This window comes from Schistocerca gregaria, chromosome 5, assembly GCF_023897955.1.
Source record: "Schistocerca gregaria isolate iqSchGreg1 chromosome 5, iqSchGreg1.2, whole genome shotgun sequence".
Taxonomy (NCBI): Eukaryota; Metazoa; Arthropoda; class Insecta; order Orthoptera; family Acrididae; genus Schistocerca; species Schistocerca gregaria.
In genome coordinates, this window is record NC_064924.1 from 654980218 (window position 1) to 655008135 (window position 27918).

General features: G+C 39.0%; 1 protein-coding gene across 4 annotated transcripts in view; it reads right to left on the minus strand.

The window, feature by feature from the left end:
• The window catches only part of LOC126272671 (retinoblastoma-like protein 1), a 169176-nt gene that overhangs the window by 97274 nt on the left and 43984 nt on the right, over positions 1-27918 (minus strand). Inside the window, exons 7-9 of one of the 4 annotated variants that reach the window (XM_049975687.1) lie at positions 6115-6222; positions 2087-2190; positions 1825-1997 (exon numbers count right to left, since the gene is read on the minus strand). In XM_049975687.1, coding sequence (XP_049831644.1) covers positions 1825-1997; positions 2087-2190; positions 6115-6222 — 385 coding nt within the window. Of the gene's footprint in view, positions 1-1824; positions 2001-2086; positions 2191-6114; positions 6223-27918 lie in introns of all 4 variants that reach the window. The other 3 variants (XM_049975686.1, XM_049975688.1, XM_049975689.1) reach the window with 3 other exon arrangements.

Below are 27918 nucleotides of genomic sequence, written 5' to 3' on the forward strand. Positions count from 1 at the left end.
ATATTGAACAAGCAGTAAAGGAAACAAAAGAAAAATTCGGAGTAGGTATTAAAATCCATGAAAAAGAAATAAAAACTTTTAAGGTTCGTCGATGACACTGTAATTCTGTCAGAGACAGCAAAGGACCTGGAAGAGCAGCTGAACGGAATGGATAGTGTTTTGAAAGGCGGATATAAGATGATCATCAACAAAAGCAAAACGAGGATAATGGAATGTCGCCAAATTAAGTCGGGTGATGCTGAGGGAATTAGATTAGGAAATGAGACACTTAAAGTAGTAAAGGAGTGTTACTATTTGGGGAACAAAATAACTTATGATGGTCGAAATAAAGAGGATATAAAATGCAGACTGGCAATGGCAAGGAAAGCATTTCGGAAGAAGAAAAATTTGTTAACATCAAGTATAGATTTAAGTGTCAGGAAGTCCTTTCTGAAAGTATTTGTATGGAGTGTAGCCATGTATGGAAGTGAAACATGGACGATAAATAGTTTGGACAAGAAGAGAATAGATTTCGAAATGTGGTGCTACAGACAAATGCTGAAGAATAGATGGGTAGGTCACATAACTAATGAGGAGGTATTGAATAGAATAGTGGAGATGAGGAGTTTGTGGCACAACTTGACAAGAAGAAGGGACCGGTTGGTAGAACATGTTCTGAGGCATCAAGGGATCACAAATTTAGCATTGGAGGGCAGTGTGGAGGGTAAAAATCATAGGGGGAGACCAAGAGATGAATACACTAAGCAGATTAAGAAGGACGTAAGTTGCAGTAAGTACGGGGAGATGAAGTAGCTTGCACAGGATAGAGTAGCATGGAGAGCTGCATCAAACCAGTCTCAGGGCTGAAGACCACAACAACATGTTTTTTTTTGTGCCAGTCTACTTTTCGGGTCAGTTATTATCAGTCACTGATGTCTAGATGAAATCAAAACGAATCTTATTGATTAACTATCACCACCCACTCCTAATGCCAACTATTTTTCTCAAATAATATGACTTGTTTAGAAATTAAATTCATTCTCAATTAACCTTAATAAAACTAATTACAATCAGTCAGCCTGGTCATAGAAGCTACAAGACATCGTTATTGCACTTATAATTCTCAATGAACATTAATTTTATTTTTTCACCTCTTTTCTTTTCCAACGGTTACTGTGACTTTCTCATCTGACAATGCTTTGAATAGGTAAAACTGACACAGCCAGATTTCATTGGAACAATGTAGTGATTTACTAGGCATGATCTACTGGAGGTGGTACACCCTTGCCTTTCTTCAATCTTAGCTCTTACTTAACCAGCTAGTCATAGGGAGAGCAACAGTTTAATGTGGACTCTTGAACTATGGTGCAGTATTGCATGTATCACAGTAACAAAGTAAAAGAAATGTTAAGTGACAGGAAGAATCCCAGGACTTCAGTTCAGACATCGGATTTATAGTGTGGCACTTATGGATCACTGTGGTACGCTCTGTTCAAGTGAGCGATTTTAAGTTGCACCTCAGATTAGATTATTACATTCAGCTCTACGTACCCTGTACTTGGCTTGGTCTCAGGTCACATGATCTGTTATAAGACTGATGCTAGTCAAGTACTGTGGTGTTCAAATCAGCCTTAAAGTACAAAGTGCATCTAGATATCTTTCAACAGACTAATTATCTTTATGTTATCTTACTTATGAATATACACAATGTATCAGGACTGATAATATAACCAAGTAAATTCAAAAGCATTACAGTTATAAGACACACAAACCTGGTTGCTCGTATTTGCATTTGTGGATGAGCAATGACATAAAAAACATAAGTACAATATTTAGGAAACATACCTGAAAATTTCTAGTAAAGGTTCACTGGGAGCTGCCTGACGACCAGAAAGGAGTGTCTGCAGTCGGCTGACACTCTGCGTTGCTGTTGAAAGAGGTGTGACATTAGGTTGTAGATCTTTGGTCTTCAAATACTTTCTTCCTGTGAGCGGTGTTGAAGGGGCCAAGTGGTGCATCTGCTATTACATTAATGGAAAAATAATAGAACCATGGTATTTTGTGTAACAGATATATTAATGAAGGGAAAAAAATATTTTTCACTTACTCCACCAAATGGCTGACCATTCCTTTTTGCTTGTAACTGTTCAGCAAACTCGCCTAGGCCCCACATTTTTGTAGGGGTGCCTATATCGGCATTGGCATCTTCACCTTAAAAATAATGTACAACATATTTTCAACTATGGCAATAAAAAAACTATTTCAATAAAAACTCACATTTACATATCAGACAGTAGAAAGAATTTATTATTTATTTTTGAGTTACTGAATAAATGCTTAGAATAATGTTGTTAAGGCAGTGTTTGGTTAACATTTTCCAAAAAACACATGGAATCATAACCTCCTTATAAGCAATATCCAAAATGAGATGCTTATAAATTATTGTTCTGTTTAAAAGTAAAATATTATTGACATGCGCTACTAGAAAATGAAAAAGGAACACCAAGAATTTGTTGACACAGCAGAGGGAAATTTTATTGATACACTTTTGAGGACATATACAACAAACAACCACACTAACAGAGGCTTATGCATCTGTTACAGTCAACAGGGAATGTAAAATATCAGTGCTAGTACTATGTAGGCTCTGTGTGGCTCTGTTGTATACACACCAGACATTGGTGCTCACCTTCACGACATTGCACACGTGTACAACCATTACGGACAACAGGGCAGAAGCAACTCTCATCACTCAGGAGAACAAGCCTCCATACATCCTTCCATAAGCACCTACTGCAGCACCACTTCAGGCGGGCTACACGATGCTGGGACATAAGTAAAGCCACTCTAACGGCAATGCAGGATTGTAGTCCTGCTTTGCGGAGATGGTTGTGAATGGTCCTCAGTAATATCCTCACAACAAGTGTCCCTAATTTGTCACGAAGTCGCAGTGCGGTCCGATACACCACTTTGTAAGACGCGACGGTCCTGGTGTGCACCTGTGTAGTGCCGCTATCTGGACCCTGGCTGACGGGCACGTGCACCTTGTGCTGACAACTGGCGACAACACCGAAACACTGTGGAGACCTTGCGGCATGTGTAGTGCAGTTCTATGGTATAACCGCCTAGCCTCCCAAATACCCACTACTTGCTTTCGCTACTCTGTCAACTGCACAAACGGTTCACGTCCGTGCTGTTGTGGAATGCTACATTGCAGAGACAGATGGAGCTCAGTGAGAAACTGCAAACTGGCTCTGGAGGTGAACAACTGCTTCAAAGCTTGAAACATTCCATGGCTGATAATGCAGTTCATGCTTTGTCCACAGCACTGCACATTTGATTATCATGAACTGCCCTATCATAGTGACCTGTGCTAGTATATCTAGCCTTAAGTCACTTGCGTCAAGGTGTTATTTTTTCATTAAATTCTAAATACTACAGCTTTCACAACAGTAATAAGTATTTGATCCAACTATCACAATCTGGGTTTCATACTTTTTCCCAAAGCATTCCAGGTAGATGTTAGCGTAGTTCTGAACTACAGAGCCTGACCAACCCCTTTCCCTGTACATTAAGCTCCAAGTCCAAATGAGTGAAAACAAAACATTATTACAAATCTACAAGGATTAGCTAGCATCTCATCCCTGATGTTCCACTTGGAAAAGTATCAGACATATTCGGAGGTGTGGTACTCCTCCAATGGCCATGAAGATATCCACTGCTAAGAGGAGAACTGCACCTCTGAAGATGCAGTTCCAGATGGCACTTCAGGGATGAGATGTAGCTCTGTTGGACAGCTGCTGATCAGCCTGGAAAGGACATGAAAACAATTAAATCTTAATAGTGCTAGACATGAACATCCTATTAGTCTTGCAGAAATCAGTCCTGTAGGTTCTGGATGCATCATTGTGTTAAATTGGGCAAGGCAAAGCATCAGTTGAAAAGATACATATTTTTTCCATTCAACAGCAAATGCAGCAGTCGTATTAGAATACAATATCTGTAACAGAATTTAAACTAACTAACTACTCAGTTTGCATTATTCCTCGAGTTTCTTGTCTATCACATGCACATTATAATGTCTCTTGGGAATAGCTTACAGCTATTAAAAATGTTCATTGTCTGATTGCGAATTTCCCTAGGTTCCTATACAACAGGAACACCCAAACTGATGGAACACTGAGAATCCTGATAGTATGACGCAACACAATGTTTACTTTAAACGTTAATAAAATTTTAACAAATCAGAATCCCATGTTAATAAAATTTTAACAAATCAGAATCCCATGTTTTACTATGTGATTACTTCAATTTTAAATGATAATGAAGGAATCATAAAAAAATTTAAAAAAGTAATTAGTATCATCAGAATGTTCGAGTAGGGTGGTAGTGGTGGGGAAAAGAATCACTATTATTAGTTTTTCATGAAGTACTTATTCATTTCCCACATAACACCAGTGTTCCACAGAAGACAGTTGGAGAAACCTTATCTACAAAATACTTGCCAACTTTCAGAAACAAAAATCCGAATGTTCATAAAGTGAGAAAATGTAACAAACATCTAATTTTCTGATTTCTTTCGTTCAACTTTGTATTTGATTTCCATAAACTTTGCATATGGTTTTCAAAAAATTAACATGAGCAAATCAGCACATAAATCTGCTGTCTGTCAGTTAACGATGTTAATTTTTAGGAATTACATGGGACATAAAGGAAAAACCCACTTCACAATCGAATATCACAAGAAAACTCCGCATTTTGCATTTCTATAGAACTGATAACATTGTTTCTTGGTTTTATTCATCAAGAATATAACATAACAACTTTATTGCTCACATATTCATGACAATTCCAATGCCTCACTTTCACATACGCATCATAACTTCAGTACACAAAACAGAGCTGCACTGCTGTGACCCCTAAATATTGCCACCAAAAGGAAGGACAAAAGCACAGCATGACAATAAATCAACGTAAGTGGCTCTTTAAATACTAATCGAGTTTTGACAAAAATTTGCATACCAGAACATAAGCGATTATCAAAATTTTAAACTGAAGTGTCTCAATACAATGTAAAAACAACAAGTGAAAATATTGGAAATGCAGGCACTGTGAATCATCTGTGCAATCGTAAAAAACGCCACAAATCCACACATTTTGCACATATTTGGAAATCTTGACAGGTGTGGCACAATTTAAAAAAAAAATTGTATTGAACAAAACTAAACTAATAATGAATATCTTTTTAAAGAAGCACATCAATGGTGAAGTACATCAGTTCTAACAAGGTAGCTGGCAAAAGATCTAGTCATATTCTTTAGCAATGGAAGAGAGTTAGTACGCATGCTCTTATGAAATGCTAAAATATATTGTAAATCAGGCCATGCAAGTTACGTTGCTGCTAAATGCAAGGAGTGGGATATATCCCAACTGATTCAAAAGCACTTACTAGAACACAATGAGGGTATGCAGCCATGCATAAAATCTCTCAAATATTGATTACTAAAAGTCTGCATACTGGTCACTGTCAGGCATATCTTAACAATACTATAATTTCCCAAAACACTGCAGGAATAAACTGAAACTATAATCACCAACATCAAAGGAAAAATCAATCTCATCATATAACATCCTTCAAACTATGAGAACTTTATGCTGAGAAGACAACAATTAACATCCATTACATTCAGAACCTACATTTAATACAGTTTTGCAATTCCTCATTTGCTTCTGCTGACAACCTGTATCTCACAAAAAATAATCAAAACTGTGAAACTGATGAATGAAATGTGTCAACAAGCCACTGCCTGGAAACCACATACATAATTCTTTATCAAAATAAAGTCTATACTAAACAACTCAAGATAAATTTCACTTTTCATTTCAAGAGACATAAAAACAAAAAGAAATTATAAAAGTGTCCTATTGAAATCCACAATGGGGTTAAAATGGCACAAACTGATCCAATGGGTACATACTTCCCATCCTACAACACAGCAGCTGTAGTCAGGAAGATCACCAAAAGTAAAAAAAAATAAAAATAAAAAAATAAAACACTTTCCAAAATAATAAAAATGTTATTCCAAGACTAAGAATTCATCTTGCAGATACTTCAGGTGTTTTCCCAGTCCTCACCTTGAGAATTCCAAGCTCTGAGTACAGGTCTTGGATCAGCAGAGATTATAGCAGATATCAAGTGGCTCCGCCTAGCACCCGGCATCGCTTGCAATCGCCTATATTCAGCTGAGGAAACCCATGCCTCTTAGATAAGTTCGTACTTCAAAAAAAGACATTAGAATGATTGGAGGACTCTATAGAAAAATAAACAAAAAACCTCCTACATTAACTAAATTAAAATGAAAGTTACTTAAGTTGTTCTGCTTTATGTAAAGCAATGTATAACAGCTTCTACACACAATTCAGCAGCATATTAACATACAAATACAAAATTCTGAGACAAATGGTATTGACATTTTAAACAGGGAATAAGCAAATAGGTTTGAACAATCATCCACACCAAGGCAAGCACCACGGAGATGTCCAGCATATACAGGGTGTTACAAAAAGGTACGGCCAAACTTTCAGGAAACATATGTTATGTGGACATGTGTCTGGAAATGCTTACTTTCCATGTTAGAGCTCATTTTATTACTTCTCTTCAAATCACATTAATCATGGAATGGAAACACACAGCAACAGAATGTACCAGCATGGCTTCAAACACTTTGTTACAGGAAATGTTCAAAATGTACTCTGTTAGCGAGGATACATGCATCCACCCTCCGTCGCATGGAATCCCTGATGCGCTGACTGGAGAATGGCGTATTGAATCACAGCCGTCCACAATAAGAGCATGAAGAGTCTCTACATTTGGTACCGGGGCTGCGTAGACAAGAGCTTTCAAATGCCCCCATAAATGAAAGTCAAGAGGGTTGAGGTCAGGAGAGCGTGGAGGCCATGGAATTGGTTTGCCTCTACCAATCCATCGGTCACCGAATCTGTTGTTGAGAAGCATACGAACACTTCGACTGAAATATGCAGGAGCTCCATCGTGCATGAACCACATGTGTCGTACTTGTAAAGGCACATGTTCTAGCAGCACAGCTAGAGTACCCCGTATGAACTCATCAAATGGGCATCTGCCAACTCCGCATTTGTAAACATTGCACTGACTGCAAAACCACGTTCGTGATGAACACTAACCTGTTAATGCTACATACTGATGTGCTTGATGCTAGTACTGTACAGCAATGAGTCGCATGTCAACACAAGCACCGAAGTCAACATTACCTTCCGTGAATTGGGTCAACTGGCGGTGAATCGAGGAAGTACAGTACATACTGACGAAACTAAAATGAGCTCTAACATGGAAATTAAGCGTTTCCGGACACATGTCCGCATAACATCTTTTCTTTATTTGTGTGGGAGGAATGTTTCCTGAAAGTTTGGCTGTACCTTTTCGTAACACCCTGTATGCAACAAGAAGAAAGCAGCACACTTCTGCTCACATTACACACTCAAGAGCACGGTCAAATGCAAACTTATTTGTCTTCTGTTAAATTCTGAAAGTGAAACACAGAGGCAGAGCTATCTACTACCAAATACTGCATACCTCATCCCACAACCATGTTCAACACCATGCATACATACAGGTACAACAACAACAAAAAATCAATAAAAATTTAAAGTCTGAAACAAAATAGCCGGGAACACTTAGTGTGTGTCAGGAAAATGAATGTAAGCAATTATGAATAGGCACTGGAGCACAATTATGAAGGAAGAAGAAAAAGTTTGATGAGAACATCCAACACAGAAATGTTAAAATTACTATCACTGCAGACAGTAGAAAACTTTATAACAGACAAAACACAGTATTATATGTGATGAAGTAAAATCAGTTACGTATCTATGAAGGGGACATTATATTAGTAACAATCCTGATTTTAAACAACTGTTAGCAGACTTTATGTATGCATATGGTGAAAATTGTATTTCCTTGCATTAAATAATGAGAATGAGATTTCATCACTGGAGATGGACTGTACATTATATCAGTTTAATCTGCATTATGGTTACAATTTGACATATGCATCGACAGTAACTTCTTCTCATGAGGCTGGCTCAAAAGGCAAAAGTAGGTTCAAGCAATAAATTGTTACAAATATTTGTAGAACAAAACTTATGACAGTCAGAAAACATTACTAAATTTTCCTTAATGTCATGAACAACTGATGCAGTAGAATTAAAAGTTTTTTTTTAAGAAGACTAATTGTAGGAAGTGTGAAAATGATTGTATCACCTTTTTACAAAATTGCTGGGAAACGTAGGGAGAAATGAAAATCACAACTTTATGTTTGTTCATAAGAACTGTGAGAAATTGCCTTGGTACATACAGCGGAGGACATAACATGTTATGTTGGATGTAGAGTCATCGTCAAATGTAGAAGTAGCATTGGGTGTACCCCAGGTAGGACAGTGTGCTGGGACACATGCTGTATAATAATGATTTTGCAAACAATATTAATGACAACATCAGGCTTTTTGCAGCTGATGCAGTTATCTACAATGAAGTATTGTCTGAACAAAGCTGTATGAATATCTGAATGTCAATGAGTCACTGCTGAAATTGGGCAGCTCATATAAACACCTGGGTGTAACACTCTGTAGGGATATGAAATGGAATGATCATATAAGCTCAGTTGTGGGTTAAGCACGTGACATACTTCCATTTGCTGGTAGAATATTGAGGAAGTACAATCAGTCTACAAAGGAGATTGCTTGCAAATCACTCTTGCAACCCATGCTAGAATATTGCTCAAGTGTTTGGACCCATACCAAATTGGACTAACAAGGAACATTGAATTTATACAGAGAAGGGCAACATGAATGGCTACTGGTTTGTTTCATCTATGGGAAAATGTCACAGAGATATTGAAAGAACTGAACTGGTGGACTCCTGAAGATAGGCGAAAACTATCCCGAGAAAGTCTGTTAAAATTTCAAGAACTGGCTTTAAATGGTGATTCTACGAATATGCTACAATCCCCTACATAGATCAGAACAATTACTCCATGCACAGAGACATTCAGGCAATCATTCTTCTTGTGCTCCTACAGGAATAGAACACAAAGCAAGCTTCTACAATGCGAGTACCTTCTACTATGCACTTCATGGTGATTTGCAGATTATAGAGATGTAGGTATTCAGGTAGAATTTCAAACAACAAATGCATTCAGTGCAAAACACACACACAGCATCAAACCACACATCCTGGCTTTATAGTGTTTAAGATGTTGAATTATGTGGTAATTAAAATATTTTTAAAACACCAACAACTCTAAATTAATATTTTACTGAGGAGTTGTAAGAATGTTTTAATACACCAGCACATTCAGAAATGCACAATACTACTAACAATTTTGTGTTTTGTGGGCACATTCTAGGCACGACTCACAATCTGCCTGACATGTAGCGCATGAGTCATGAACTCACTTAGGAAGACTATTGCCAACAAGAGGCTAGTGTCCCGGTTATTACCATAGTCTGGCACACAGTACTGATGTGTCACTGAGCCACTGATAAGAGCACAACAATAATGTAGAGACTTAGCCACTGATAAGAGATAGGGTCAGAAATCAAAGGACGAGCAATACTCATCTACAATTACTACAATTCAAGATCTGAATTCCATTATCAAAACAGCAATCAATACAAATTATGTACTGCAAGTACAAATTTAAGAGTGTAAAAGGATAATATTTTGGGACCTTTAATGATAAAAGAAATTAAAATAGTAACTGAAATAAAGCAAAAATCGTCTGTTTCTTACATATTGAGTTTATCTTCTCAGTGAAAAACAAATGGACCAACTGTTTTTTATTTCAGGTATTCTTTTAGATTTTTTTTCCCTTAAATTTTCCATTGTAGTTTCACTTCACACTTCTGGCTTTCAAATTGTTTTTTCAGAAATTTTTTTTTTAAGTATGAGAAATCAAATCTTGCACTTTTTGCAACACATTTCCTCTCACAGTAACATAGAATTGATACTCAAACAACTACAAACACTTGTAATAAATAGAGTGGATCAGTTTAACAAAAATTAACATGACAATAAAATTAAGTCAAAAATGAGGAAACATCACACACTGTTTGTCAAGGTTCCATATCTTCTTCATAGTCGACACCAGTCATGAATTTGTCAAATGAAGGTTACATTTTTCCCACATTAGCTGTATTGCATAACCAATTTAGCTTACAAAGCCTACACAGTGTCTGCACAGAGCAAGGAATCATATACATGAAAATGGTAGCAAACTTTCATGGTATGTTACCATTTAGCACGCATAACAAATTATAGTGTTGATGGTTTATCAGTCAGTGGACTTAAGGAAGGGAAAAAGCATTAAGTTTTCTTTGTAAACACTTGCCTGAACTAAGAAGAGGACTTATAAATGCAGAGCCTAAGTGGAAAAAATGTCACCAACATTCAAGGCTCAATACGTGATTGCCTAGTCTTTTTTATGTAAGTACATTGCAAAATTTTGATAAATGAACCAAATTATTTCTTCATTGGGTTCCAGAACATACAAAAAGACTGAGAAAACAAACCAATGAGAGGTGAGTATCTGGCGTTAGAAAACATGTGGGAGTCGCATGGTTGAATGTAACTGAAGACCTTAATGCAAAGAGAAGTCCAGAGGCAGCATTTATTATGCAGTGAATATCTACATCTACATACATACTCCGCAATCCACCTGACGGTGATTACTGCTGCTGTTGTTGATGACGATAACTGAGCATATCATCTTTATCACAAGCTGCGGCATGTCTCATAACAACAATGTCAAAGTGTGAGAGGTTGGATCGACACAGAGAAAAGATAAATGAAGGCAACAAAAATGAGAAAAAAAGATGGATGTGACAGAAGTGGACACTATACTCAAGGTGTCTACATGGACAAGGAAAAAAAATTCCTGGACTTTTCCCAGACAAAAATACACCTTCTCCCGGGCAGAAATACACTTTTTCCGTATACTATTCTTTGGCACTGTAAAACTCATCAATGCTTTGAATGTTTATGGTTTTATATACCAACACAGAATGTCCCGTCACTTTAGAAAACGAAACTCGGAAGGGGGGGGGGGGACGTTTTTGAAACACCTCTGATGTGCAGCAATATGTACGCTGCATATTTTCGTACTACGAAGGTATAAATTTGAATTCCACCAAATACCGCATGTTACTATCCGAAGCATTGAAATCGAGTTTGTAAGCCACTCATCACTCATGTCACGTGATCTCCCCAGCTGATAACAGCATAGGACACGTGATGAAGTCAGCCAATAGCAAGATCACTCTTAAGTAGCGCGAAAACACAAATAAGAAAAGTTAATGGTTTAAATTAATATACATAGCTCTCCAAGATTAATAAGTTGAAAGAGAAGCTAAGCTTCCATATATAATGTTCATCTTTTCTGCACATGATACACTTTAAGATACATCACACAAATGTGCCAGTAAAATTTTTAATAACGACGTAAATGTGTGATCTTCTGAGTTCGAAATTCTTCTAAATGGCTGTCATCAAAGAGTTGATTTTTAAATGAGAGTCAAACACTTTCTTATTTACGAAATTCATCCTACATTCTCGCACATAGTTCATCTTGCGTAAAAGGAAATTTGCTTCCAATGTATGTAACGCTTTTCAAACCACCGTTTGCAATATTTTCCCGCTACCTGCTAGAAATAGGTTCGTTTCAGCAGTTGCAAGAGAGCGCCAGGTAACAGTCGTCACCGCGTGATGACGCAGGAAGGCCAGATGTCCGCACGTGTAAAACATTAAAAGATCTTACATTATGTCATAAAAGAAACAAGACAACAAAGGATACTTCAAGAGCATACTAAAATGCATAATTCAGCTTAAAGTGCACATTAGTATGTCCAGATTCAGATGTAAATTTCCTTGGAGTACCAGTACTGTATTGTCTCATGTTTGGTTCTTTATTATGGCATAATGTCATACGTGCACTTGAAATCAGCGAACAGTTGAAACCAGCCAACAGTGTGAAATTAAACAGTTCGTTTCAAATAAACTGACTGCCTCAGCAGAAAAGATTAATGAAAGCCAACTCTTTCCAGCAAACCAACAAAGATAACTTCATTGTTCTGCAAGGTGATTAATGATCACTCATACGCGACTCAACTGCACACGCCCAAGAGCCCGCCCACAACTGCTCAAGGGAATCTAACATCAACAGTTGTCACATCACGCTCATCGGAGGCAATTTGTCGTTATGAATCATTGCATAGTCTTCCTAAGGCTTTTGACACACTTTGCTGCATTTCCTTTGCAACTCAAGTTTATTTTACTTTTTTTTCTTCTTCTCCCGTTCATGTTTCGTAGCAGCAATGTTATTCTGCAATAGCAAGGTACAGTAATATCCTTTGTTGAGTATTGGTTCTTACCACTCAAAATCACAAAATTTAACTGAAAACTAATACAACGAAAAATTTCCGGAATTCTAAACAATTCATTGGTTTTTCCCGGTTTTCTCCCGGATGAAAAAATTCCCAGATTCTTCCCGGATGTCCCGGGTCGTATACACCCTGTATACTGTAAGGAGTAAAACAACAACCTGAAAAATGCAACAGGAAATAAATGTAGATATGTAATGGTCAAAGGCTTGGACGCAGCTGGCATGTACGGGTACAAATGCGAGCTGGCGTTATCAGGGAATGCTGACGAACTATGGCGTCTGTGTAAGTGGCTGCAGGGCGCCTCACACACGCAGCTGTCATGTCGCAATGCTGGCCGCCTGCACGGGCACAACAGTTTCCAACACGTGTGGTTCCGACTCAGAATTACGCCTATTTCAACTCACAATGGAGTACTGACAAATTCATTTTGGTTCATAGTAGGACATCAGACACAGTCATTATGGATTGGCATAGTGAGCACGTTATTATGAAAGTCTCCATTAAAATAAAATGGTGATGGCTAATAACTCATAGCTCGTGTATTTCTGTTCCTCACGGACCCAATGCCCACAATAATCCTGAAAAATACCAAGGGAGACCCTCAGATGAGGATACGAACCTCAAACGCCATACAGAAGTGGTGTCAGTGTGGGAACCAATTGTGGAATGTTACAGTCCTGAGGAGGTGCAGTTATGTCTGAACTTTCGAGAATTTCCAAGTTTCTGATAATCTGTCTCCATGGTGAATCATCATCATCATCAGCAGCAGCAGCAGCAGCAGCAGCAGTGGGGACCTCATCTGACAATCGGGAATCCTGGTTAGTCTACTTAAATTTGGCTCCAATACGAAAAGCAGAAATGGATTCCTATAACTTTTGCCTTAATAGTGTGATTTTGCTGGCATACATAAATCAGTATGAAGAATCTCAAACCGTTATGAACAATTTGAGGAAAGAGATTCAAAGGTTAAAGCAGACAAAAATAAGCGCAGCCTTTCACATGACTTGTCAAATGATAGCTCTTGCAATGCTGGCCCCATAAAGCATTTCTCATTATTGCCACGAGTACCAGTGTTTACCGGTTAACCCGAGGAAGATGTACAAGTATTCTTCCGTAAACTCAAAGGACCTGCCCTGTTGGTTTTGTGGACTGATTCAGATAAATTGGCAGTTGCTAAATTAATAATTCAAGGAGCCGCACAAGATTTCATCAGTGCAAAGCCCACTTGTGTGAAACCAGAAGATTACAATGAATTCAAAGTGATGGTTGTACAGAGATTCATACGCAAAAATGCTATCAGATTCTACAGAGAGCAATTCCATAGTCTACGAATGGGACGGGACGAATCTATTGAGCAGTTTACTGACAGAATTCAAAACTTTAACTCTCAATTATAAGAGCTGCTCGAAGATGCATTCAGTTGTTCAAAGCCAATCAGAGAGCGTTAGACACATGCATTCATGGGTTGTATGCCTAGGAAGTAGGCAAGGCAGTCAGTCTGGGGTGATGGAAGACCTTTCAGGAAGTAGTAGAAGCAGCTGTTAGCTTCATGGAAGCATTAAGACAACTAAATGATATGCAAAAAGAAGAACACCATGCATTCAACACAAAAGCAGAATGTTACAGATGTGACAAGACAGGTCAATGCATGTAAAGACTACGAAAAGACGACTTTGTGACAACTGTGGGATAAACGGTCACATATCAAAATATTGCCACAATAACGGAAAGAGTAAAGCAACCAATAGACAACTTAGCACAGCATTAAATGAGTGCTGCGACATACAGGCCACCACATCGTCTGCCCCCTGCCCTAGACAGTGATTCCTGTTAGCTCAATCGAAAATTAGATCGACAATGACTTTGAGATGAATGCAGTGTATCGTGGATGACAGGTCAAGCTACTTATTGACACAGGAGCACATATCTCACTGATGTGGTGTTACATTGACAAAAGGGATAAGTTAAGACTGCCATAGCTAAAGGTGCATGGGTTAAATGGCAGGAACATACGTAACCACGGAGATGGTGACAAAGAATTACGTTTAGGCCAAGAAAAATACACGCAAGAGTGCGGGTAGTTACAAATAATGAAACGCGCTACAGTGGTGTACTTGGATTTGATTTATTGACTGCTAAGAGGGCTGAGATATTTGTCACTGATAGAAGGATAACACTAAGCTGTAGAAACTATGACCTACAAAATCATTCTTCAGATTGTACTCAAAGTAGCAGCAACACTGATGTCGTTGGATCAATCAACTGACCGATGCAACAGCTCAAATCCTTCAGTCAATGTAAAGATTGATCAGCCTCAGTACATTCCCCAGGGAACAGGAATAACAATCTATATCAAAGTCAATTCACCCCGATTCAAAGTAGGAACTTCGTTATTGACCGAGCTGTCAGATAAATGTGAGTTACTGGACAAAATGCGTTGTTATGTTGCCGGAAGTGTTGGCGTAGCTACAATGGTGAGACATAATGTAGCTAGAGTGCCAAGAACAATAACGAACATGAGCGACAAAGGAACTGTACTGAAATGAGGAACGAAAGTTGCTGAAGTGTCAAGCATAAATAAAAGTGATCCCAAGTGAAGTTTCAAACTTCACAGTTACAAAGACAGATTTTACTAGCAGTACTGAAAAATTGCAGCAAAGATTCGAAATTAATAATGAAATATAGAGCAAGATTTGGCAGAAAACGGAACATTTGACAGCTGAAGACTAGAAGATTCTAGTGCTTGCGTTATTGGAGCATGCAGATCTTTTCCAAGAGCATTAAAATTTATGTCACTCATCTGGTTCAGCATCATATAGGTGCCGGAAATGCATCACCAATCACTCAGAGACCCACAGAATACCATTCAGTCAGAGAGAGCTGGTAGAAGAAATGGTTAAAGAACAACTGGAAACCGGAGCTACAGAACCAAGAGATCCTGCAGATCCACCATGGTTTTCACCAGTTGTCATTGTCAAGAAGAAATCTGTTTCTGGAGAAACACAGTTCCGTTTCTGAGTGGATTATCATGCTCTGAATACAGTAACCACACCAGACATTTACTTCATACCAAATCTGGTAGACGCCCTGTATTACTCCAGATGTTGAATTTTTTGGTTTGTTATCTAACAAGTGGATATCATCAGCTGACACTGCATCCAGTTGATTGAGTGAAAACTTCATTTGTTACTACCATAGGAGTGTATAAATACTTGCATATGCCATTTGGATTTCGCAATACGCCAGCCACCTTTCATCACCAGATGGATTCCGTTTTACCAGGGTTCACACTAACACAAGCTCTTGTATACCTCGAAGATGTAATAATTTTCGATGAAAACATGAAGCAGCATACAGAGAGACTTCAAGCAATTTTCGAACTTATAAGCAGCGCAACCCTCTCCTTGTCTATAGATAAATGTTACTTTGCACAAAAAAGCAACTGAACTGCCTTACACATGTTATCAACTAGTGAAGGCGTCTGTCCCGATCCAAAATAATTGAAGCTGCCAAGAATTTTCTGGAACTACAGAATTACAATCATTCTTAGGATTAGCAAATTTCTATAGGCATTTCATAGCCACTTATGCAAATATAGCACATCAAATGACACAGCTACTGAAAAGGGGAAATACACAATTGGTCATCAGAATGCATGAAGGCAATGGAAAACCTTAGAACTGCCCTAACCACAGTTTCAGTATTAGCCTATCCACATTGCAGCAAGCCCTTCATTGTTTCAACAGATGCTCCAAAATTTTCCGTTGGTGGTATTTTGTCTAAAGAAATTGATGGCCATAAACACCCAATATTATTTGCATCCAGACGATTAAACAAAGTAGAATGTAATTATACTACAACAGAAAAGGAGCTTTGTGCTTTGTTTTTTGGTATAATACATAACAGATGTTTTTTGACAAGAAGAGAATTCACAATGGTTACAGATCATGCCACACTTAAATGGCTATTGAGCTTTAAGACCCAAGTTCCACACTACGTAGGTGGGCATTGAGACTGAGTGAGTTTCAGTTTAAAGTTATTCATTAACCTGGTAAACTACACATAAATGCTGATGCAATGAGCTGAAAGGTACATGTCTGTGTTACAATAACTTGCAAGGAAGAGTTAAAAGCAGTTCAGGAGGAGCATCCACAATGCAAAATATCGGAAAATGATCAATGTTTTGTCGAAATAGGTGGATTGCCATACAAGATAACTAGTAAAGAAAACCACCTAATTATTCCGGAAAGCACTGGAAAGTACAAAATCATGATTCTTCATTATCTGGACACTGTGGTAAGAAAGCAACAAACATTAACATAGCTGAGGTATATTGGTGGCCAAGATGTGAAGCTGACAGTTCTGGGCTTGTTTCACAGAGTGATTCCTGCAACAGACATCATAATTAGGGAAAAACTAAGGCATTATTACAAGAACTGCCAGAGACTATTGAACCACATGAAAGTGTTGGACTTGATGTCGCTGGACCTTTGCCTAAGACTACAGATGGGAATAAATACATATTGACCATGTTAGATCATTTCTCCAGACATCATCTGTCGATACCAATACCCGATCAGAGTGCCAACACTGTGGCTACGGTTTTTGTAAAGGAGTGGATTCTGAAGTCTGGATCACCATTAACAATAACCAGTGACCAAGGATCAAATTTCATGAGTGAATTGCTTAAACAGACTTGTAAGCTAATGCAAATAACACAACTACGAACTACACCACCACACCCATTCGGAAATGGACACATTGCGCGAGTTCACAGAGCTATCATTAAGATGATTAGCAACTATGTAAGTAGCAAGCATGACAATTGGGACATGTGTCTTCCGTACTTTGTTGAGCGCTTGCAATGCAAAAAGGCACACATCAACTGGTCTAAGTCCATACTAAATTGTATATAGAAGAAGAATGCATACACACTTGGACTTTCCACTATTAACCACTGGAATTAGCAACGAATATATAAGGAATTAGCACATAAGCTAAAGAAGGCATGGAAGGGAATGAAATGGCGGAATCATCGACCTTTTCTGCACCAAGCAAAACAACATGATCACCAAACAGTTTTGCCACAGTATCAAGTCAGAGATCTGTAGTGTTAAAGAAGAGCTAGGTCAAAAAGTTAAGAAGTTTTGAAAAGGGCCATACCTGATCTTGGAGGTGTTGTCACAACTGCCTTTTTATTTGACTGTCATTCATGTCAATTGTGCAAAGCCATTTCTGAGTAGACTTCCTGCAGCATCACGAGAAGACGACAAGGACAGACCTAGGGCCTAACCAGGTGTTCCTAAATCCAGGACACAACCAGCTCAAGGTCACAGTTCATGCTTCCAAGACCGAGGCATGGCTATACATTGAGTGATCAAGTCCCAGACACCCCTACAATCTTTGTAAACGTGTGTAGTGTGAGTGAATGTAAAAGATGTGTTTATTTCTCAGCCATTTGCATATATGAATGTGTTGTGCAAATATAGATTGCAGTTACTACCTAAAGTGTGCACATGTAACTAAATCTTACTCCACAGGTTACCACAAGAAACACATTTGTATTAAATTCATTGTTTATTCCTAGTGTTTAGAAATAATTAACCATGTTTGCTGTAATTCTAATTTCTATTATTACAATGTGTTTTACTAATGCTATTATAGTTGTGCCAAAGCAACAGGTGCTGTGTTTGAACCACAATCAAACATGTCGTTGTTGTTGTTGTTGTTATGGTCTTCAGTCCTGAGACTGGTTTGATGCAGCTCTCCATGCTACTCTATCCTGTGCAAGCTTCTTCATCTCCCAGTACTTACTGCAACCTACATCCTTCTGAATCTGCTTAGTGTATTCATCTCTTAGTCTCCCTCTATGATTTTTACCCTCCATGCTGCCCTCCAATGCCAGGTTTGTGATCCCCTGATGCCTCAGAACCTGTCCTACCAACCGGTCCCTTCTTCTTGTCAAGTTGTGCCACAAACTCCTCTTCTCCCCAATTCTATTCAATACCTCCTCATTAGTTATGTGATCTACCCATCTAATCTTCAGCATTCGTCTGTAGCACCACATTTCGAAAGCTTCTATTCTCTTCTTGTCCAAACTATTTATCGTCCATGTTTCACTTCCATACATCTACTTTCAGAAAGGACTTCCTGACACTTAAATCTATACTCTATGTTAAAAAATTTCTCTTCTTCAGAAATGCTTTCCTTGCCATTGCCAGTCTGCATTTTATATCCTCTCTACTTCAACCACCATCAGTTATTTTTCTCCCCAAATAGCAAAACTCCTTTACTACTTTAAGTGTCTCATTTCCTAATCTAATTCCCTCAGTATCACACGACTTAATTCGACGACATCCCATTATCCACGTTTTGCTTTGGTTGATGTTCATCTTATATCCTCCTTTCAAGACACTGTGCACTCTGTTCAACTGCTCTTCCAAGTCCTTTGCTGTCTCTGACAGAATTACAATGTCATCGGCGAACCTCAAAGCTTTTATTTCTTCTCCATGGATTTTAATACCTACTCCGTTACTGCTTGCTCAATATACAGATTGAATAACATTGGGGAGAGGCTACAACCCTGTCTCCCTCCCTTCCCAACAACTGCTTCCCTTTCATGCCCCTCGACTCATAACTGACATCTGTTTTCTGTACAAATTGTAAATAGCCTTTCACTCCCTGTATTTTACCCCTGCCACCTTTAGAATTTGAAAGAGAGTATTCCAGTCAACTTTGTCAAAAGCTTTCTCTAAGTCTACAAATGCTAGAAACATAGGTTTGCCTTTCCTTAATTTTTCTTCTAAGATACGTCTTAAGGTCAGTATTGCCTAATGTGTTCCAACATTTCTACGGAATCCAAACTGATCTTCCCCGAAGTCGGCATCCACCAGTTTTTCCATTCGACTGTAAAGAATCAGCGTTGGTATTTTGCAGCTGTGACTTATTAAACTGATAGTTCGGTAATTTTCACATCTGTCAACATCTACTTTTTTGGGATTGGAATTATTATATTCTTCTTGAAGTCTGAGGGTATTTCGCCTGTCTCATACATCTTGCTCAACAGATGGTAGAGTTTTGTCAGGACTGGCTCTCCCAAGGCTGTCAGTAGTTCTAATGGAATGTTGTCTACTCCCGGGGCCTTGTTTCAACTCAGGTCATTCAGTGCTCTGTCAAACTCTTCACGCAGTATCATATCTCCCATTTCATCTTCATCTACATCCTCTTCCATTTCCATTACATTGTCCTCAAGTACATCACCCTTGTATAGACCCTCTTTATACTCCTTCCACCTTTCTGCTTTCCCTTCTTCGGTTAGAACTGGGTTTCCATCTGAGCTCTTGATATTCATACAAGTGGCTCTCTTTTCTCCAAAGGTCTCTTTAATTTTCCTGTAGGCGGTATCTATATTTCCCCTAGTGAGATAAGCCTCTACATCCTTACATTTGTCCTCTAGCCGTCCCTGCTTAGCCATTTTGCACTTCCTGTCGATCTCATTTTTGAGGGGTTGGTATTCCTTTTTGCCTTCATTTACTGCATTTTTATATTTTCTCCTTTCATCAATTAAATGAAATATTTCTTCAGTTACCGAAGGATTTCTACTAGCCCTCGTCTTTTTACCTACTTGGTTCTCTGTTGCCTTCACTACTTCATGCCTCAGAACTACCCATTCTTCTACTACTGTATTTCTTTCCCCCATTCCTGCCAATTGTTCCCTTATGCTCTCCCTGAAACTCTGTACAACCTCTGTTTTAGTCAGTATATCCAGGTCCCATCTCCTTAAATTCCCACCTTTTTGCAGTTTCTTCAGCATAACCAACAGATTGTGGTCAGAGTCCACATCTGCTCCTGGAAATGTCTTGCAATTTAAAACCTGGTTCCTAAATCTTTGTCTTACCATTATATAATCTATCTGATACCTTCTAGTAATAGAAGGATCAAACATGGTAGTTTCAACAAATAATGCTAAGCTTGTACTTAAATACAATTTGAGTGAGATTCCACAACGATTCATTTCTATTAAAATGCAAATTGATTTGACTTGTTCAGTCAAAGATAATGAGACAGTTTTGTAAATAGGAATGTCTTGGTATAACAACTGGATTCCCGCCAAAATGCATGCAGAGTGTACGTTTGTTAATTATGAAAAAGAAATTAACTTTTTCTTAAACCTTTTGCCACATAAAATATTGATTAAGCACAAACGTGCCTGGTTTGGTTTTGGAGCTCATGATACACCACACCTTTCTGATCCCACCAAACACAGAGCACTGTCTTCTTGCTGAATCGATCTGGTTTTGCAGTCGAAGTTGACGGTTGTCCCGGATAAACCCATGATTTTTCCCGTTTAGGATTCTTAAAATAAATCCACTGTTCATCGCCAGGGCTCAGAACTGGACGTTATCAAGGGATGCCGACTAACTGCGGTGTCACTATACGCTGGCCGCAGAGCACCACACACACACACACACACACACACACACACACACACACACACACACACACACACACAGAGAGAGAGAGAGAGAGAGAGAGAGAGAGAGAGAGAGAGAGAGAGAGAGAGAGAGTAGTCGTGTCGATGGCCACCTGCACAAGCAGAACAGTTTCCAACACGGAATTGTGTGTCTTTTGACTCACAATGGAGTATTGACAAATCCATATTTATTCATGGTAGGACATCTGCACAGTTATGACGCGTCGGCGTGGTGAGCACATTATTATAAATCTCTTCATTGAAATAAAGTGGTGATAGCTAATACCTCTTAGTTTGTAGATTTGTGTACCTCATGGCCCCCATATCTGCAGTAGTCCTGACAAATATTAAAGAACACCCTCAGCCAAGGATACAAACCTCATAAGCACCTTACAGATATAATAAAATAAATTAAATTGTTGCTACGGTATATATTTACATTAATTACATTTTTGTCCTAATGACTTGTCTATTTTTTCTCATATTTCAGCTCCCATCTGTGGCCTCTACCCGTGACCTATTAATTGCCATCAGCTCATGATCATGAACACTAAGTAATCTGAACATACCCTGGTAATTCCGATTGTTTCCTGCGCCTTTTCTCTCCTAATACATTAAGTGACTTTTCTCTCTTTAGAGAAAAAAGTCACTTTCTGCTTACCTTATTTCCCTGATGAAAGTGTTAAAAAATTGCTAAAAATACAACAAAGATTAGTTTTTGTTAAATCTTCAGTAATATAAGATTTAATCTCTGACAGCAAAAAGAATTATTATTTGCGCAATGAACATTAGACTGGCTCATTTAGTAGAAGAGCTCATCACAACGAATTTGCTTGACTGTTGCAACAATGAAACCACACAGCCACACAGTACTGTCACCTTAACAGGTGCGAGTTAAGCACTCGCAATCTCAACAGCATGCTGCCACCACCATGAACATATGTTCGAGTGTCAATGAAAGCATGAATAGTGCTTATCACCCTCTGATATATGTGTTTCACTCAATGCCTAGTTTCATACAAAAGCCTAGGAAAGATATGGTCAGAAAAAAACAACATGCCCATTTAATTTTTGTGCTTTATGTGCATGTTTCAAGCAATGTGTGTGTACAAAATCCTTATAGTTGGTACATTTTTTTCCTCTCTGTAATTCAAAGCTACAGCTCTAGAAGTAGGCCAGTCTGTGACAGCAGCCACTAGAAACTTTAGACGCGAATATGAGTACCGATCATCTGCTACCTTATGATGACCTAATTCCATAGTACATTTTTCAGTACAACCAGATCAACTTCACTAGTTGCTTCAACCTATAGCATTCAGTTTGACCCCTCTGCCTCACCATGAATCCCTGCCTCTAACAATCTTCTCCAAATTGTTTACTTGAGAATTATTTGTCAAACAATCTCCTTTGACTCCCATTGCATCTGTTCTCCACAGACCTCTGTACTGCAACATTACATTTTGCTCCTCTCCGAAATCCCTTCCCACTAAATTTCTTGCTTATCTCCGCCCCTCCCTCTGGCATGGTAGCTTCAAATAATTTTACAATTTCCAGCATCTCCATCTAGCCCTTCCACTTCCTAAGTTTCTCCCTTTTATCAATAAATACAAAACATGCTTTATCGAATTCAACCATTTTCCAAAGTCAGATTTGAGAACCGGGGTGGGGGGGGAAGAGGTGGAGGGGGTGCGACGTGGAGGGGGGGGGGTGACGTGGAGGGGGAGGGCGACGTGGAGGGGGAGGGCGACGTGGAGGGGGGAGGGCGACGTGGAGGGGGAGGGCGACGTGGAGGGGGAGGGCGACGTGGAGGGGGAGGGCGACGTGGAGGGGGAGGGCGACGTGGAGGGGGGCGAGAGAATGTGATCTGCTCAATGCTTTCTCTGTTTTTGTGTGATTATCTGAGACTAACCAAGAAAGACAGACTGCATTCATCTGTGGGCAAGGGCCCCCTGTGCAGAATAAAACTAATGTGGCACAAGGAAATCCTTAAAGTTAGTAGTGAATCTCTTTCTTTTTTTATAACACTTTTTAGTGTTGCTGGAAAGCTATTTAAAGAGTAGATTAGCACATGCTATTAGAGTATTTTACAACAGTGGCCTGCAGCTGCAGAGACTGCCTCTGCCAACTGATGTATGATCTGACTTGTTCCACACCACTGAAGGGTCTCCTTTTAGGTGTGAATTATGGAACATGATGTATGGATGTACATGGATCCTGCAGAATAATGTACACCTTTCTGTACATGAGTCAAGAAATTGCATCCAGGCTAATTTCTTTTTCTGGCTAATGTTCACCGAGTGAATGTTGCAGCTCCTTTTGAATCAGTACATAATCTTAGACAGCTGTATGAACAGGGATAAAAGAGTTACTGTTCCAAGTTGCTTGGACAATTGCCTGCACTCAGTTCATGAAGTGACACCATACATTGTTCTGATATCCTTTTCTGACCTAAGAAATTCTGCTGTGATAGCACAGTTTTGTCCCAAAGCAAGATTTGCACACTCTCATGTAACATAATATATCGTTTAAGTAACTGGATAGATAACAAAATCTACCCACCAAGCAGCGGCAGGGGAACACACATAAAAGGTATTACAGTTTGAAAGCTGTAAGAGCTAGTAATTCCTTCTTCTGGCACAAGGGATTAAGGGGGATGAAGAGAGGTGAGTTTCAGGAAAAGTGGTAGAGTTCAGAAAAGTCATCCAGAACCTTGTGTCAGGGAGACTTACTGGACAGGATGACAAGCACTCCACTGGACGAGATTTGAAAACCTGAGAGCTAACAGGTGGAAGATAGGGTAATATGCAAGACAGAGATTGGTGCTGAAACATCGTACCTAAGTTAATATGAGTGAAAAGCTAAGAACATTGTATGTAATAGAGGTGGGAGGGAGACAGTGAAAAATAAACAGGTTAGAAAATAAAATATGTAGGAAACTAAAAAGTAAGTCAAGAAAGGTATAGCTAGTGTGAAAAAGAAATGAGGCAAAAGAAATTAATGTAAATGAAGAACAGATGGATAGCAAGAACCAAGGACATAGTGTAGCACCAGTTTCCACCAGCAGATTTCTTAGAAACTTGTGTCTAGTGGAAGAATCCAGAGGGCATGTGTGGTGAAACAGGCATTGAAATCACGACTGTTATGTTGTAGAGCATGCTCTGCAACAGGATATTGTGTGTTGTCAGGTAGAGGGTGTATACTGGGAACACACACTATTCTGTTGCAGATCGTGCTCTACAACATGACAGTCATGATCCCAGTGCCTGTTTCCCCACACATGGATTCTTCCCCGAGACACCAGTTCCTCAGAACTCCGCCAGTGGGAACTGGCGCTACAACTTGTCCTTTTTTCTCTCCACCCATCTTGGTTTAATTTACATTAATTTTTTCGCCTCAGCAACTCTTCACAGTAGCTATTCCTTTCTTCGCTTCATCTTTAGTTTTTTCCATTTTTTATTTTCTGTACTTTCAATTTTTGCTGTTCCCTCCCACCTGCATCACATACACTGCTCTTAACTTTTCGTTCTTATTAACTAATGTGCAATGTTTTAGGGCAAATCTCTGTCATGCATATTACCTTTAAGCTCTCAGGTTTTTAAATCTCGACCGCTGCAACCCCCAACTGTCTTCCCTTCTCATCCCATCCAGTAAGTCTCCTCCAACCCAGGGCTCTAGGTAACTCGAACTCTACCCCTTTTCCTAGAACACACCGGTCATGTTCCTTCACCCCTCTTCCTTCCTCTTCAACCCTTCTGATAAAAGGAGGTATCATTGGCTTGCTTGCAAACTTTAATACCTTTTATATATGCGTTCTCCTGATAATGTTCGGTGAGTAATTTTTTTTATCTGTCCAATTACTTATATTTTCAAAAATTGGTTATTTTTGTTAATGTATCATTTAAGTATGTCTACTTCTATTCTGCTAAACAACTAATGAGAGGGTGCCACATGGTACTTCAGGTAAAACTGTAATTCTGTCTTTTATGTTCCATTTTCGAACAGTGTTCAAATGTGTGTCAATTCTTAAGGGACCAAACTGCTGAGGTCATCGGTTCCTAAGCCTATACACTACTTAACCTAACTTGCACTAAGGATAACACACATAACCTCTGATGGGGGCAGCTGCCTGGACCGTGACACGACGTCTCAGATCACGCGGCTTTGAACAGTGCACAGGAAGAACAACTGTCACTATGCCTCCATATGAGCACTAATTTATTCATGGCCATTTCACAAGATCTTTGCGAGACAAAATAATGTATTGCCAGGCTTCTTGTAATGTAGGCTCTTGGAATATGAACAGTAATTTTCTCTGTGATGCTCTCATGTTTATTAAATGAGCCCATGATAAAATGTTCCATCCTGCCTTGGAACTTCCCTACCAATCCTACATGGCAAGGGTCCTTGAATGGCAAGTACTTGAGACTCAGTCAAACGAGTGTTTTCTAAGCAACTTCTTTCACGAATAAGTTACAATCAAAATTAAGAGAAAAGTATTTTTTATAGAAAAGAAAGAAAATAAAGATTACGTAAGCTGAAGTTAAGACATGAAGACAGATCACTGATGATCAAACATGAATATTTCCAAAAAGAAAACGCCTGGAATACAATGTCTATACCAAATATTTCCTACCTACCTGTCAGTTTTGCCACAGCAGTTTATAACTGAAATTATCTGTTTTCCCTTTCCTTTACTTATATTTTCCCCTATTTATTTCTAGACTATTTCAATTACTATTATTATGAATTCTTTTGGAGTTCTCTCTGTCAGCATAGATCCTTGCTTCAATGATGGACTGCTATCACAGTCTTCCAACTAATCCCTTAGTCCCAGAACTCCACTGACAAAATTTGATTTTGCCAGGAGTTTCTCTTCACTTGACTATCAGTAGAACTAGATTCAACATGTTTTACCATCAGACACTACTTCCCCCAATTGCTTTATTACATCTAGATCAGAATAACAAAGTGACAGACCACTAGCTGCTTAAAGCAACAATCAATTAGAGAATGTGCTCTGTTGCACCTTCCGCTCCATTCACCATTGCCCAATCACTCTACTATGCCAGGTAGTGGCAAGAGCCAATTGCAGGCTACGCTTGCAGCTTGTAACCTAACAGTTGTGATCCATTTTCATTGTGTGCTTTTTTCTCTGGGTGGAAAGTTTATTTTAAAATCCAAAATGTCTGAAGCTTGTGGAAGTGTGCAGGAATGTGTGGTTGCTAAATGGAAAGTTTAGTGATCTGCTAATATTTGGCTTGGTCAGACACGTGAGTCTGTGAGCTTGGTGTGTGAATATTTTGAGAAGGAGAAAGACAATATTGCAGCTCTGCTGCCTATAGCAAAGGTAACTGAAACAAATGCAAATCCCTTGAAGATTCATAAAAACACTGCTGTAAACATTTGCAAAAGCTATGGATGGCTGGTAAAAAGATTTGGGGGGGGGGGGGGGGGATGAGGAAAAAACATGCAACTATGAAAAAACTGTAAGTTACTTTTTGTGAGGAAGAATTATTAAGTCTCAGCAAGATTCATTGTTAACAGTTCTCAGTGGTCATGGTTTCAAGTATAAAAAAATTAATGGATGCAAAATTATAATGGAGACAATGGATTTTGTTAAATGGCATTGTTGATTCTTAAGGGACATTGTCAAGATAGCATTTGACCCGCCAAGGTAGCCGAGAGCGCTAATGTGCTGCTTCCTGGACTCGGGTAGGCGCGCCAACCCCGGATCAAATCCACCCGGCGGATTACCGACGAGGACTGCTAAGCCAGCCAGCCTGGATGTGGTTTTTAGGCGGTTTTCCACATCCCGCTAGGTGAATACTGGGCTGGTCCCCAAGTTCCACCTCAGTCACACGACTCTCAGACATTTGAACAAGTTCGTACTATTTCATGGCTTATACTAGATGCAGACAGCTGGGGTACACTGGTTACGTCCCGGAGGGTTCAGGGTGGCGGCAGGAAGGGCATCCGGCCACCCTCTGCAACTAACACTGCAATATCGGTAATAATAAGGCCGACCCCGCGTTGGCGCAGTACAAGGCCCAAGGAAAGACAGATTGTTAAGACAACATCTGAAGACGTAGTGTGGCTCAACAAAATAGAAATAAATGCTGGCCATTTCATCAGAAAAGACTGAACAGATGAAAATGTCTGTGGAAGTACTGCACTTCCCATAGTATAAGGCGCAAGAATTATTGTTTTGTAAGCTGAAACTACTACTGGTTCTGCAACAAACTGTCTCCTTGTTCACCAAACAAAGAAGACAAGCAACTAACATGAGATGAATCACGAAAATTATCTAAAGCGATTCAAGAGCCAACTATTGTAACACTTAAATCATTCGCCTGTCATCATTATGGATAATTTCCCATACCATCCAATCACTAAAGATAAAGACCTAACAATGGCAACAAAAAAGCTGACATCTTTGAAAGATTAAAATATCCCAACGTACAAGTTTGGGATGAGCAATCTAAGGAGGAACTCTTGGAATTGTGAAACAAAATAAGCCACAGTTTCAACAGCATGTAATTGACAAGGTGGCTAAAGAACACAGTCATATGGTTCTTAGGACTCTACCATATCACTGCCACTTTAACAACATTGAAGTGATTTGCGAGCAGATCAAACATTATGTGACAATCAATAATAAAAGCTTCTCTGTGGCAGGAACTCAGAAAGTGTTAGAGGAAGCAGTGACACAAATAATGCTGGAGAAATGGAGTAATGTTGTAAGCCTTTTAATTATAAAAAAAAATATAAAAAAAAACCACCACCAAACAAACAGATGCAGTGGCGTGAAGGAGGTGACTTTGAACTAAGTGGCATTTACCCTGTGCTGTAATTGGTCTTTTATCAGTGTTTGCAGACAAGGTCTGTGTTTCATATTTTGAATGAGTTACATCTACAGCACTTCCAAAATAAATCTCATCTTGTTGTTAAGGAAACCCCGTCTGCACAAGTATGATGTAATGCGTAAGTCC